The sequence below is a fragment of the Indicator indicator genome, chromosome 3 (assembly GCF_027791375.1).
Source record: "Indicator indicator isolate 239-I01 chromosome 3, UM_Iind_1.1, whole genome shotgun sequence".
NCBI classification, from domain to species: domain Eukaryota; kingdom Metazoa; phylum Chordata; class Aves; order Piciformes; family Indicatoridae; genus Indicator; species Indicator indicator.
In genome coordinates, this window is record NC_072012.1 from 8,751,739 (window position 1) to 8,767,261 (window position 15,523).

At 43.4% G+C, this 15,523-nt stretch overlaps 1 protein-coding gene across 2 annotated transcripts in view; it reads left to right on the plus strand.

Annotated features, from left to right (window-relative positions):
- The first annotated feature begins 3,752 nt into the window (after positions 1–3,752).
- LOC128980922 (proline-rich protein 5-like) overlaps positions 3,753–15,523 on the plus strand; it is a 166,083-nt gene continuing 154,312 nt past the window's right edge. For both annotated transcript variants that reach the window (XM_054399518.1, XM_054399521.1), the window contains exons 1-2: positions 3,753–3,883; positions 14,009–14,089. In XM_054399518.1, the coding sequence (XP_054255493.1) occupies positions 3,753–3,883; positions 14,009–14,089 (212 nt within the window). The remainder of the gene's footprint in view (positions 3,884–14,008; positions 14,090–15,523) is intronic.

Genomic DNA, 15,523 nt, shown 5'->3' on the forward strand with positions numbered 1-15,523 from the left:
TGTCTTGTAGTAATAGCATAAATCTTGGGCTGTCAGCCTATATTCATGTACATTGTTTTAGGCCTCAAGATAGCCAGTATCTCCAGGTAAGCAGAATTCCCCTACATCTCTGGTAGCTCCAGAATGTGCTGTGCAGTTGCCTGCAGGACATGGGCCTTACAGGTCAAAGAATGGTGTCTAGTAGAAACAGTCCTGTTTCTATGTGGAGAGATGTTGGAGGGGAAGGGAGGCATCAGGAGCTAGGGCTGGATATGCTTTCCACACCGAGGTGGTTGTGTGGTTTTGATGAAATGTTAACGTTTAACGTCCGAACTGTGAACTTCATATGAGTGAAGTAGTGGTATTAGCACCATGTATAGCATGCTGGGATTAAATTAATTAACGTAACAGTACTTTACAGTCTCAGCTCTGTAAATGTGCTGACTGCAGTTTTTCTATTTAAGAAGCTTGTAGTGCTTGTTATTGAGCTTACGGGAGAGCTCCTGCCAATCCTTCACCCTTCCCTCCCTCCCAGTTTTTTCAGTCACTGGTCTTACACCTCTTCACAACCAACAGCAAGCAATCCCTGCTGCTTAGCTTCTTGATCTTGGAGCACTGCTGTATTGCAACAACTCTTTTCATGAGTGGCTACAGAACGGCCACACTGCAAGCTCTGTCAAGGAGCTCTGACTTCTGCATTGCTTTCTGACATCCTGGGCCCAAGGAGCCCCTGACTACCCAATCCCTGCAACATCCCCTTAGCAGTGTGCTGGAACGAGAGTTAGAAGTCTTTGGGGTCTCTTGACATATCTGCCACCTTGCTGATGGGGTGGCCTAGGCAAGTCACGTCACCTTTCTCTTCTTTGCTCTTAGACAGTGAAGTCCGGATTGGATCTTTTACCTTCATACCCAAGAGCTGCTCAAGCTAAATTAATGAATGCTGTGAATTCAAGGATGTCCATGGACACACAGCGTAATGTAAATGTGAAACGTTACTCTGTAATTATGGGTGCAGGTAACCCTTGTTGAAAATTATTTATGTTATCATAAATCAGCATTCGATCAGGTGGAGTCGTAGGAAGGAAGAAGTGTAGAGGGAAGCCTGTCCTCTGTTACCTCAATCTGAAATTTTTCAGGAGACTGAAATGCTGCCTCCCCCATGTGTTTTGTGCATGTCAACTGAATCTAGTTACTGAGATGGATGGAGTGGCATAAAAATAGTCTTGACTTCTATAGGTGAAATATTTCAAAATACAGCCAGAAGAGGTCCTTTTTTGATTTTCATCTCTTGAGATTTGATGTTTTATAAGGAAACAAAGTACTGCTTTTTGCAGCGTTGCCTGGCACATCCAAGGTTGACACAGCAGCTTCTTGGGTCTAGTCAATTAGCTAGTTGAGGATTTTAGGAAAAAGAAAAGAAAAGGCAGATGATACATTATTATGTAGCTGCTGACATACTGGCATTATCAGGGTAGAGTTTACAAAGTCTCCAGTGCTGCTGAGAGATGAAAGAGTTAAGGATTCCAAGGGTTTCATCCAGTATAATATTAAGTTCACAGCAACTGAGCTAGGTGGGAAATTAAATTAGAGAGAATTATACTGACACAGGTTTTAGTTGTTTCACTTAACAGGGTAGGTGCACATTTGTCCAAGCCCTCAGCAGAAGCTCAGACCAAGTTGTGTTGCTGTGCTCTTCTGGGCTGTATTCCCCACTGAAATGCAGTGTCCTTCATTCCATTTGAATAAAGCAGTGTTCTGCTGTATCTATTTTTGGTGCCTGATTTGTATGCTGTATAAGCCATCTCGTTCCTTAGAATACAGCCATATATTGTTGTGTTTGTTTTCCTTTTGTTGCTGTGTACATAGTAGATTGTTGTTCATTTGTTTGAAGGATTTAAACATCTGGAAGAGACTGGAGAGCAATGTCTTTGTACATAGGTTAGATGCAGAGCTGCAGGTTCCTTTCAAAGTGAAACGTTATGTGTCATCTACTGTGATGCTCATTTGTACACTTGAGGGTTTTGATGTGGGAAAGATAATCAATATGGCACTAATCCAAGCAGCTGGATGAAATTACAACTGCTAGAAGGAGCACAAGGTAAAAATGGATTTATTTCCATTGGTAGTTCTGCAACCGCTTCCCACTAAGGTAATACCAAGTATAAATTTTGGAAGTAAATATTTATATACATAAACTTAACTGAGCTTGGCTGAGCAGTGAGAGGAATCAGCTCTCACTAAAATATGTCAGTAGTTGATGCATGTAGGGCATATCTCACTGTGAGAAGCTCAGTTGTCCTTCAATGTAAACTTTGCCATATTATTTGAGCACAAACAAATGCAATTATAGCTCAAATCTAGATAAGTTACTCCAGCTAACAAAAGCAAGTAAGAAGTTGGGCTAAAAAGGAAGGATGATTTCTTCTGTATTGCAGCCCCCTTCCAATGAGTGGAAGGCTACTCTGCAAGGAGCCCTTGTGCTGTTATTGGACCGTTTGCCGAGCAATGCAGTAGGAACAGAACAGCAGTTCTTACACTCTGGCTCAGTCTGTTGTGAACAGTTTCTTTTCTGCGAAAGCTAATTGCTGTTTTGTTACACTGCTTCCTAGCAGATGAGCCCAGCACTCCTGAATTTAAAACAGAACTGGGTGTGAGTGACAGCAAGCTAAGCATGGGCTGGATTCTTGCAGCAGCATATCCTTCAGCTCCAGTTCTGCAGTCAGAGAGAGAAAGGAGATTTTTCCTTTGAAGATAAGATGCCTGAGGCTTTTGTAGAAACTAAGTATGCCCCGAGTTGTGCAGCTGCTATCTTTATTTAACAACAACAACAAAGAAAAAAAGACAGAGAAAGACAGCATCTGGCACTTCTATGCACCACCAAAAAATTCCTCAAAATGCTGTAACCCAGACCAGTGCTTTCATTCTGCAGTTGTGTTGCTTGCAAATACTTTCTGTCTTGTGGCTTGTGTGACATTTTCAGCTGAAGCAGCCTCCCAGGCGAGCTGTGCGGCTGTGCTGTGTGCGTACGGGAGAAGAGGGAGTGCGGGAGTGAGCCTCTCTGTATGCATGAGCGAAGGAGCGAGGGCGCCTGTGTGCAGTGTCGTAACGTGGCAGGGCACAGGCAGTTATGAAACTTTCCAATAAAGTCTCAGCGCGTCAGTATTGGCTGCTTGGGTGTTGTGGTTTTGGGGTTTTTTTGTCTTTTTTTTTTTTTTCTCCTGTCCATTGCCCTCCAGTTTCATTTCCATTTACGATTCCTGAGAAGAGATGGAGAGAGGTTGAGAACTGCTGGCAGGCCTCTCCCCCCACCAAGCCTCTGGAGGAACAGAGCAATTCCCACGACAGGTGGAGCATGCTGCGGCGGCACTAAGCAAGATTCCCGGCTTGTGGTGCCCAGGCTCTGGGGGAGGGGAAGCCCTCGCACTTGAGGCAGCTGCACTTGCAAGGGGCCCCTTCAAAGTGCTGCAGCAGCAGTGAGAAGTTTGACTTTTGCTTTTTTTGAAAGGACTGGAGAAATTATTAACCACGGTTGATTACGTCAGAGTTGATCTGATTAAAGGTTTGTTTTCTTGCTGGCAGAAGTGTGCTCCGTAGAGACTGGTTCTCTCTTCTTTTTTTTTTTTTCTTTTTTCTTTTTTTTTTTTAAGTTTCTTTTTTGAACAGCAAACAGAGGGAACTGCTTGCATTGCTGCTGCTGCCGCTCCAGCCGTGCGTGTGTGTGTGTAAACAGGATGGTGTATCTGTAGCTGCCACGCACAAACACACATTTGACCATGAGGACTCTTCGCAGGTTGAAGTTCATGAGTTCTCCCAGCCTCAGTGATCTGGGCAAGAGAGAGCAGGCAGCCTTGGATGAGCGGGGGTCCCAGCAGCGACGGGCCTGCTCCAACGCTACCTGGAACAGGTAAGGTTTCACATCATGTGCCGACTCCCCTCCAGCCTCTCCGTGCTCCCGTGGCCGCAGTTAATGTGCAGGTGGCCGCTCCGTCAGCTCACAGGCTGGGCTGCCTTGCTCCCAGCTTGGCAAGGTTACAATACCTTGGGCTTCTGAGTTAGTGTGTTACACATGCCAGAGTTGGCGTTCAAGTAAGAGATGGGAGCGGCTTTTTTTCCCCACTGCTTTTAACCATTCTCTGAAGGCTGATAGCTAAGAGCCTTTCCTGCAGAGGGCTCAGCCTGCTCTTCCTTGTGACAGGCAAGGACTTATTTCACCGGGTCCAGCTACAAATAATGTCTTTGTGTCTAGATAGTCTCATTCAAAGTTGGTTGGTTTGATTTTAGTTTTACATATACACAATGCTAAAATGCATTATTTTCATCTGCATAACTGTATCTATTGCTGTTGATTGATACGTATGTGACAAAATCTACTCAATCTTCTCCCATTAATGCAAACGTGTCTGGGTGCATATGTGCCCACGCAAGCACAAGTGCATGCACTTTGGACGGGGAAAAATAAGCCCTGATTGCTTCCTTTATTGTTTATTCGTTTGTATTTTACTGCTGTTTGACAGGAAAACCCATGTGAACATTTTGTTGTGAATGGGTTACTTAGCATAGATATTCAAGCATCTCAACAATCGTTCTGGTGACACTCTTAAAGATGAGTCTAAGCCTCTTAAGTCATTAGGAATTTTATTCTTATGTCTTCTTGAAAATGAAATGTTATCTCCTGCGTCACAGCTTGGAAAAAGTAATTTGTAATGTTTTAGAATTGTATGGAAGTATGGTGGTAGCAAGAAAAATACACTAAGCACTGAAACTAGGGGTTTCAAAAGAGACTGAGTTTCTGCACAAATATCATGATGTTTTTATGACCTGGAGAGGCACCTGGTGGTGATGGTAATTAATGGCTGGACTGAACCACCTCAGCTTGTGGGACTTTATTTGGCCACTGGCTCTATGGGAAACAGCTCAGAGTATGATACTCCTTGGTGTGAACCAAGGTGACAGAAGAGTGCTGATATCATTTGTTCACAGGGATTAGGATTTCCAGGTCTTGTGGGGAGGAAGCTGTGAAGGCAGAGGTGAATGGAGAGGAGGTCAGACACTAGGCCTGCTGGGAGAGGAAGGATTCTAGGCTTTAGAGGCTGCTGCTACTCAAACCAGAGGGTTTTCCTAGGTGAGCAGGAGCAAGAGTGTGTTAATTTTAATTTGGACAGGACAGTTATAGCTCTGGCCAGAAGTAGCTGCCAATCAGTGAGCTAGACATCTGTATCTTTCATCCAAACCACTGGACAACTGTTCGTTGCTTGTTCCTGGAATGTCTCATCCTGTCACAGCTTTGTGTGAGCTCAGGCCTAACATCTTTCCTGCCACAGCTAGTCTTTTCCCTGTGCAGGGATCACCAGGCCATGTACCTCTGAAGTGTCTTGGGAGCACCGGCTGGGCTGGTCCTGCATAGTGGCAGGCTGATGCTACCTGCAGTGGCAAGTTGAGTGGGCATGGCTTACCCTGTGCTAACCAGTTGCCTAAAGCTATGGCATGTGCTTCAGGTTATGAGCTAGTTGCACAGCCAGGGCAAGTCTTTCTCCTGTGTAGAAGAAAGAGTGAGGGTAGTTCTTTCAAGCATCCTCTCTTGTCTCTAAGAAACTTAGATACTCTGCAGAGTGTAAAACCAGAGCTTATCCTTAGGAAAGCCAGAGCTTCTATGGTGTTGTATTTGCTGTATTAAGAAGTTACCCACTGTAGCTTCCGCCTATCATCAGTGCATGCCCATCCTAGCATGTGTAACAGATAGGGTCTTGTCTTGAGGGAGCTGGTGTTCATCTGTCTAGGAGGGATCATGATGTTGATGTCACAAACTGGGCATCTAAACTTTGACTCGTAAGAAATCTTGGGTGGGTTCTGAAAATCTCAGGTTGTGGAAAGGTTTTTTGTTTTTCCCCTACAAAATTAAAACACCCCAACAGAACCAAAGCATACCAAACAGTGGTTTCTGGAAATATTTTTCTTCCAAAGGGAAGGATTACCCTTGCTGTTTCATTCTGTGCAATATTGAGCATAAGAGCTTGCTGGTCAAGGAAGCCAAGATGCTCTTCCTTCTCACCAAGTCATTTAAATGTCTGCTGGTTTCTTGCCTAATGTTAGCAGCTGTGCCTGGGTGTGGCATATGTCTATCTGCTTTTGAAAGAGGCTTTGAACCAAGTTCATCAAAACTGATATGAGGAAAGGCAAAACACAATGCCGTTGCAGGCCCTGCCCCGCATGAGATTGCCAATCCGGTGCTGAAAGTCAGCCCTCTGAGGTGGATCAAGGATGCTACCTTTGCTCTGCTGGGGACCACACAGAAGTGCTGCCATACTGATGAGGTTGTCTGCAAGGTACCAGCTCTGCACAGCTACCTTTCTGCAACTGCCTTGCATGTGGCTGCAGTCTGACATCCCCTCCACCACCTCCACTCTGTTCAGCCTGGTCTCAGCCCTCAGAGTGTATTTATAGCAGAACATGCCTGCTGCTTCCTGACCCTAAGGGAGGGCAAACTCCTGCCCCACAGTGTGCAGGGGGCACATGGCACTCAGTGTCAGAAAGGAAAGTCTCTTCCTCCCTGATAACTTTCCTGCACCTTCAAACTAAAATGCTGTAAAACTTCTCAATGCTATTAGATCAAAGGGAAATTGATGCCGAACTGCTGTCTGCTGCTATGCAAATTAGACTTTATGTCATGGCTTCTTTGAGCTTGCTTTCCCACGAACCCCAAAAGATCTGTACAGCAACACACCGGCACGTTAACTAGCAACCAACAGCAACATAGTGGAACAATGCAGTTTCCTTACAGCTCACAGAATTTGCATTGAATTAAAATAGCTTCGATTTTTTCACTAGCATTGTCTTCAATTTCTTTTCTCCCCACCCTTTTCTGCTTCAGGCAAAAAAAATGAGGGCTGAATGCTGACTAAACCAATTGGACTGAGAAACCCAGGGGTTTTAATCTTGAGCTTGCAAGCCGGAGGGAGGCCCTCTCAGGGCAAATAAAATCCATCGTAAGGTTTTCATTCTGACTGAGCTAGCACAGACTGCCTAATCAGGAGCTAATACTGTCTGAGTTGTGCTGTGGGAAAGCCTCTAGTCAAAGGCACTTACATCCTTTTTGGTGCAAGAAAATAGGGAAAATTCACAGAAACGTGAAGGAGTAGGAGATAGCAAGGAAAAGGCGAAGAAACCACAGATGAGATGCCTGTGGTATTAGTGAAATCAGCAATAATCCAGTTGGACTTTTGGAATCAGAAAGAGTTTTATGGTTTGATCTAATTTGTACAGGGTTGTAATGAGCACAGTAACTTGTTGTTAAGTTCCTATAACTGTAATATTTACAGTTATAGGAACCATATTTCATCTTCTAATTAAAAATGAAATTTTTTTTAGATCACAAGGTGGCTTTTCTAGTGGAGAAAACATTTTAAATGAGCGTATTTTTCTGACTTCTACTCAGAAATTTTCTCTCTTCCAATATTTAGTGTTTATTTAGAAATATTTCTAAATAATTCTGCCTCTCTGAAGCCCACTTTCTTTTTTCTGATCTTTTATTTGGAGCCCTTTTTGAAACACTTGGCCATGTGTGCATGGGGGCAGGCAGAGCCAGGCTGTGGATGCAGAGGAGGGACAAGGTGGTGAAGGGGACTTAGCAGCTGGTCAAGCTACCACTGCACCATGGAGCATGTGCCAGCCTTGACTACAGTCATAGAATGTGGTGGTGGAAGTAGAGAATTGCTACACCCCATAGTCCTCCAAATATATTTATACTTTCTTCAATGCAGGTAAATTGGAAGCCAAAATGTCCTTAGTCCTATACTCCATAGAGATATTAACCCTTAGTAACACCTCAGGGAAGTCCCTTAACCTATGAAGTTGGTGAAGTTAGTGAACTAATTCCTTTTAAGGTCTTCAAAGATGGAGTTTTTGCAGACCAGCTTATTTTCAGTTGTATGATCCAGTGAGTAATTGCAGTCTATCCCTCTTTGCCCATTGCTTTACCTTGCATAGAAATTGCAGAAATACAAGTGAGCTAGCAGCCACAGACTTATTTGGGAGGGGTCAAGGCCTTGTGTAAAACCTGTGGAGCTGCAGCTGGACTGAAGCTGTGCTGCAAATGGGCTCTTCCCAATTGGATTAGGCTAATTCAGAAAAGAAGGAGATTTTATTCCGGAGCAAGGGTGTCTTCAAGGAGGTTTTGATGCAAATATGTCATGTTTATTATTGTTAATTAGCTATTCTTATAACTGTCTAGAGGAAATAAGCCCTCAGTCGTAGAATCACAGAATGTTAGGGGTTGGAAGGGACCTCGAAAGATCATCTAATTCATCCCCCTGCCAGAGCAGGATCACCTAGAGTAGATCACACAGGAACACATCCAGGAGGATTTTGAATATCTCCAAAGAGGAGACTGCACAACCACCCCCGGGCAGCCTGTTCCAGTGTTCTGTCAACCTCACAGTAAAATATTTTTCCTCACTTAGTGCCTTTTAAAAATGGAGATGTTGCCTCTAACTCTGCAGTACTTGCAGGGTGTGATTATTCACACAGCATTATTTTTGCTCATGGACTTCATCTGGAGCTCTGGAAAGGGAAGGAATCACAAACACTAAATAAAAAGATGCCGTGATATTTTCACCTGTGCAGTTTGCATACAAAGGTAATGACTGATTTAGAGCACCAAATTTACCTGCGTGCTGTGCTGTGCACGAATGGAAATGTGGGCCACTTTGCCTTCTTTGCCAGGAAATGTCGAGCTGGAAGGACCATGGGCATGGCTGAAGCAAATGTAAGGTTAGAATTCAGATGGTGACTTGAGAGCTGAACTTTGTAGTTGTTCCTAAACTCTGGACAAACTGATTGTGACCTGTCAGAAAACAGTGTTTTAATTACGATGATTTTTCTTTCTTGGCTTCGGTATGGGTAGGTGCAATTGAGGCATAGGCAACGGCTTTCTACCATGCAAAAACTAAAATAATGACACCACCCCATGCCCCCAGTGTTGACATTCGTGCTGTTGGGCTGGTTGGGTGTGCCTTCAGTGAATATCCAACATGGTGCTCTTGGGGATTTACTCCTTCCAGATCCCGTTGTGTTTATGCAAGTGGTGGGGCAGGTCTGCGCTGTGTGTGCTGGAGCTGCTGTTCCCCATGTTTTGGGCAGCTGAATCCTAGAGCTACCCATCTCCCTTGGAGGATCAGGCAAATCTAGAACGAGCAAGCTTTCCAAAGAGGAGAATTTTCTTAGGTTAGTGGGTTATTTTTTTTTTCTGCTGTTAGTGTCTTCTTGGTTGTCTGTAGTTCTCTTCTGGCAACTTGTAGGCTCTGTGGGATCGATACATTGCTGGAGCCATCTAACATTTTGTCTTAGTTCTAAATGCCACCCCCACCCACCACCCCAAAACTCTGGTCTCTGCAGTTTTCCAATCCCAATTTCACCACCTAGAGCCAGCCTGCACTAGCCATGCTTCTTGCTTCTTTGTCCACCCAGTGACCCATGGGAAGCCTTCTCCCATGCTCTTCTTCTGGCTATATTCTTCAGACCAAGAGACCCATGGCATAATGTTTTGATGGGGAATATGGCAGTGCTTGGACTTGGGTTAAATAATACTGCCACAGCAATTTACCCCAGTTCACACCAGTTGAAGAGCTGGCTAGTGGTGGTGTGCTTTCAAGAAATGCCGTAATCCTGTAACTGACAGATTTATCTTTTGTCACACTGAAAAGCTGTCTGTAGCTTGTTTCACAGGTGCACTGCTCAGGTGCATGGGACTTCCAGGTCCCCCCTGTTCCATCAGAAGACACAGGTCAGGGAGCATTAGAGATTGCTGATTTTCTTAAGGGGGAGAAAGTGCAGTGCTGCAGGAGTAGGGGGTTACCTCTGCACTTCTGTGGAAAACGTGTCTGTCAGTACAATACAGCAAACCAAGAAGCATTTATAATCGTGGGCATACAGTGTGAGGTCTGGTCTTGAGCAGAGACTGGAATTCAGGAACTGACTTTTGGGGGAGGTTCTTTTTTGTCTCCTCTGAAGTGCTGTATTCTTGTGCACACATGTAACACGCGGCATTTATCAGGAAGGTGTTCAGAGTAATATCAGTGCAGGAGTACGCCTACTGTTAACTTTTATGTTGTGAAAGAGTTACAGAAGGGAGATTACAATGCATTTTCAGTTCAGTTTAACTATTAAAATGTAAGTTTAATTACATCCATTATTGACTTAAGCCTCAGTGGCAGTCAGTCACAAGCATAAATAAAGGTGATCTACCCACCTCAGGCATCTTGCAGGACTTCTGTGTGTAAGCAGCAGCTCAGATTTTCTTTACACCTAAAGCTTGTACCCTTCTGACAAAACCCTTTTAAACAATCACTCATTATTGAAACCATAGCATTACTTTGATTTCAGCAAGGCTTGGGTTTGTTTTTTTCATTAGGTTAAGGTAACTAAGAACGCTGAACCTCTCTTTTTATTATCCTGATATCAGCTTATGCCACCAACAGCATCTTGGTTATTCCAACTCCTCTTTGTTGCCTCTTGATCAAGTGTGGAGGGCCAGGTTGTTGTAGCATTCCCACAGCACCTGCAGTTTGGGACATGCCTGCTACATGCCTGCACCCTGCGTGCAAGTGCTGCTGGCTGCAATGGGAAGGAAAGGCAGGTGATCAATGTAGTGGGACCAAGACTTGTTTTCCAGAGGAGGCAATTGTCCTTCAGTACAAGGGAGATCCCAGGCAGATTAAAAGATGTTTTATGAAATGGTGATTCTACTACACAGGCAATAACTTACATACTCATAACCTGTCTCTTTTAATTCTTCTTTAAAAAGCTTGCTCTCTCTTACTGCTTTGAGAAATAATAATGGACCTGTTAAGCTGGAAAGAGAAAACCTCCCCCTCATTTAGAAAGGAGTGCCAGAGAGGAGAGAGATCATGTTGTCTTTCAAGAGAGATATTTAGTCATTCTTCTCAGCAGAAGGCTGGCTGCAAAGTTCATTTCCGAACCAGAAGAGCGTGTAAAGACTGCTTGTTTTATTCACTACATTAATCCTACTTCACATATTACTCATAATGTTAAAATACCCAAGTTGCTTCCGTGTGTACCAGAGACATTTAGCTGCCAATTTTGAAGTAATGGTAAATTGAGTGTGTCTGTTTGAGCCAGCCAAAATAAGGTGGGTTAGATTGTGAGTGTGTCTCTGTGCATGTGGGTGTAGGAGATAAAGAGGGACCACTGTGGCAGAGGGAGTACTTAATGCCCCGGAAACATTGTCAAAGGAGCAAAAGAAAGAAGGGGATAATGGTTCCTATTTTTATCTGTTTGTGCATTTCTCCAGAGTGAGTCATATCCTTCACCTGCCACTTTTAATTTCCTTTTTTCCACAGGTGAACATGGCTGAGCTTTTGTAACAGTGCCGCTTTGCCGGTCAGCATTGTTGTATGCCTGTGTCAAATCTCTCAGTAAACAGCGTCAGGTTTACCTTCCAGCTCAGTCTTTTGCTCCAGCAGTAACTGTTGGAAAGGCTTGTCTTGTTGTGGACCTGGGAAGGTTTAATGTGGGCACCTGAAGTCCCTGTGCATGCTCCGCTTCTGCTTGGCATACTGCGTACAATAACATCCCCTTGCAGTGAGATCAAGCCAGAGCTGACCAAGCTCGTCTGCCAGTAGGAATCAGGCTTCCTCTCTCTAGAAACCTTACAGATATTGCCTCCTTCACAAAACAAGGTGACTCCAGATCCTGGTACCTCCAGAATGGGCAAAACTGGTCCTGGACTTGCCTTCCAGAGCTCCAAAGCTGTTTGCTGCTCCATTGCACAAAACTCCAGTGCAGTGTGAGCAGAGAGAGGTCAGCTGCAAAGCTCTGCTAAACAATTTTGTGATGTCACTGGTAAAAGTAGATCCTCGGGAAGGATGTGCATGCTGTAGCTGTGGAAGATGTTCTAGAAGTTCTCATGTTCTCATTCAGTAAGTGTTCTAGGAGTGAGATTCAGTCTGGTCACTCCTAAATACACCTTGTGAGTGTCCTTGAGGCTGGCTGTTGCCATTCCTTGCTCCTGCTGAGCACAGGCTGGGAGGTGGCATTCAGAATGCACCCAGGGAGATGATGCAGAGCAGAAAGACTTCTCCCCTGTGATTTTTTGTAAGACATCATCTCCCCTTCTCAGGGGAGCCTTCAGTAGGAAGAGCCTTCAGTAGGAAGAGCCACATGCCAAAATCTGTGTTTCCCCTTGGTGGTTATCAGGATTGTGAGGGAAGAATTAAAAGCCAGTGATAATGATGGCATGTGATACTGCTAGTGATGATCACACTCATTGCTTTTGTTCTGATTTTCATTAATATATCTTAAAATACCCCTTAGTGGTCAGTGCCATCATGTTCATTTTACACATGGGTTAGGCAGTTACTGCTGGTGGTGGGAATGATCATTTCAAGTAGAAACAATCATACTGAAAATGGAGTGGAAATAGTACAAGCAGCAGAGCAGATAAAAGCTGTTTTCTTGTGTCTTAGTGTTAGGAAACTAAAGCATCTGTGTGCATGTTGAATGAAAGGCAGGGCTCACTCTGCACTATGTTCTTGGTCACTAAAAGATGCTTCCTCTGCCCCAGCTGAAATCTAAAAGACTGTAATATTTTGGAGACTTCCATTCCATAGTTAAATGTGGTAGAAGTTGCCAGGCAGTTCCCTGACTGGAGGAGTAGAGATGAGCTGGCAGGTGGAGGGACCACATGAGTGTTCTTTCCTTTTGGAGTCAGAGCTGTGAGGCTATGAAAGGTGGCACTGGATTAGGGAAAGAGACTTTTACTCCTTTCTAGTGCTCGAACAGGTTTAATCTCACCTTTTGTTGGCATTGTTTTACCTTTGTCCTCAGACAAACTGATGTGTCATCACACTAATTGTGTCGGGTGTATTTCAGGAGCGTTTCAGAGCTTCGTCTTGAAGCATATACTCATTTCAGTAACCCTTTGAGGTGCAGTCTGGTTAAATTCATGGAACTGGTAAGCACATGAGTTGCCAGGTAGCCTACAGTACCTGGCATGTTTTTGCCATTTAGTGTCCTAGAATTTATGGGGCTGGTGGCTACGTGACCCAGGGTTGGACAGTGTTGGATACTTGACTTCCTGTTGAGCTAGAGAATTTTGTGGTCTGTTGTGGTGGTGTTGCAGAACAGTTAAAAATGGCATTGAAAAGGAAAAGGGAATATTTTTGTAGGACAGCTGGTTGGCCTGTACCAAGCACATTACTGCCTCTGTCTGCTGTAGAAACTCTAGGTGTGTTGTTTCAAGTTTTCCTGTAGCTAAAGCAAGAACATAAATCTTTGAGAAATGATTAAGTGGTAATTGGAAACAATCTTTGTAACCGATTGCTCATTTTCTGTTGTTTCACTTTTTAAAATGAGCGAGAGGTTTGTTAAATTGACTTAAAATACATCATTGTCCAGTGTTTCATTTCTTTTGATTTTCTTTTTCTTTTTTAAAAGAACTAGCCATTCTTGAGATTACATTGTAGTAAAGGTATGCTGTATTGGTGGGATAAACTTTATATATGGTGTCCATCCTGGAAAGATGCTTACTACTTGATAAAGAAAGCAAGTAAGCGTAGCTCAGACAAATACATGGCAACAATGCCAAGAATATCATCACTGATCTTATAGCAAAGCTGTTAATTGTCTCTGTGATGAGGCAAAGAGACAAAAATATACTTTAGAATGCCTCAAATATACTTAGTATCTGATTATACTAAGAAGTTATACCATATATGCTTGAAGTACCTACAATATATGATTGTAATTTTTCTGAAATCACTCATTTCAGACATGCAGCTGTTGAAGTTTGACCAAGTTGGAACAAATAATAAAGAACTGATTTTTCAAAGATGTCGTCTATTTTCTAGGCAATAATTCCTTTTAAAGCATGAGGGATAGGGTACCAGAAGTCATCTACGACTTTTTAATTAAAGAGGTCTACAGTGCCTAGGCAGAGATGTTAGGCTTACTGTGGAAGTGTGATACCCTTGTAAAATGTGATGGGGTGCTAATGACTGATAATGTTCTTTTTCAGTATCCACAATGGAGTAATAGCCGTGTTCCAGCGAAAGGGTCTACCAGACCATGAACTTTACAACCTCAATGAAGGAGTCAGGTAAGAGACTCGAGTCTGTGCAAGGTGTTATTAGGCAGCGTGCTTAGTGCTGTCTGCTAGCACTTGCACTTGAAAGCTTTTGTAGCACTCTTGCAGCATGGTTTTTTCCCAGTGGCAGTTTCAACCAGTACTGTCGGTTTGGCCTCAATGGTAGCTGTTGCTGGTATGTGTCAACACCTCACTGAGTAGTGAAACCTGGGTTCCTCCTTCTGCAGGGGAGGTATTCAGCTGTGAGAGGAATAGCTTACTTCAGTCTGTCTTGATGTACTGGATTGAAACCAAGGAAGGGAAAGCCTGGACCCCTTTAGTATTGCAGCCCTCTTCAGTGATTCTGCCCTTTCCATAGGTGCCAGACCTAGCTCTGAGGTGCTGGCATACATGGGGGATGTAAACCTTCAAACTGCTCTGTGTAACTCAGCAATGGAAGATGTCCAGCCCGGTGGTCCCTTACATCTAGCTGCTCCTTTTGCACAGGCTGAGTATGCTGTAGACCTTATGAAAGTGTCTTGTCAGCACAATAATTTGAGTAACAAAGTTTAATGTTTGCTATTTCTTTCTCATACTGTGATGATACTGTTTGCAACAGACTAAATATAAACCAGTGAGATGTATGGTGGAAACACTTTTTCTTAAAAAACAAGAGAAAAAGTGAAAATCCTACCATTTGAGTTATTTAAGTTATAGTTGAAAAAGGAAAAATAGTTTAACAAGAGAGAAGCAGATACCTAGATTTACAGGACTTCACTTTTTAACTACCTTTTCTAGTACTTATTATTACTTACTAAAACCTCTCCCACTGATAAGGGCAAGGTAGCAGATTTCCTTTTAGAAGTTTGTCCCAACACTTTGAAGGATAAACAATGGAAAAGAAGCTGCACTTAAAAAGGACAGACAGCTTATTACATTCTCTGGCTGTCTTCAGATAAGAGCCTCTTGATTCGTTTTCCCTTACTGCTTATTCCCATTCTGTCCATGCACTTAAGTCTGACAATATCCACAGAATATCCAGATATTCTGGGATTATTGGTGCCTGTCTGATTCCCGGACTGGATAGCTTGGGAGAAGTCCAGGTGAATGACATTTGGTCTCTCTTTCTTCCTCTCTTTTGTCTTTTCAAAATCAAAAGAAGCTTACTCTCCAGTTATTTCTTTTTCCCCTGGGGAGAAGATGACATACAAATAATAGGTTTTCTAGGATGTCTGTCAGTTAGCATGATCCATCAATCATTTTGAGTTAGTTATTGAAATAATGGTTGATCGTTATTACTGTAAGTGCAGTTAGGATTCTTCAGTTTCATCTGAATGACAAAAAATGGTAGCTCTGGGCTGAGATTTCCTGGCCTGATGCATTTACTGCAGGATGCTTGTCTGCTGATGAGGGATGGAAGAAGAAGAATTATCTGCTAATGTGACAGAGACAAATATAATCTTGTAT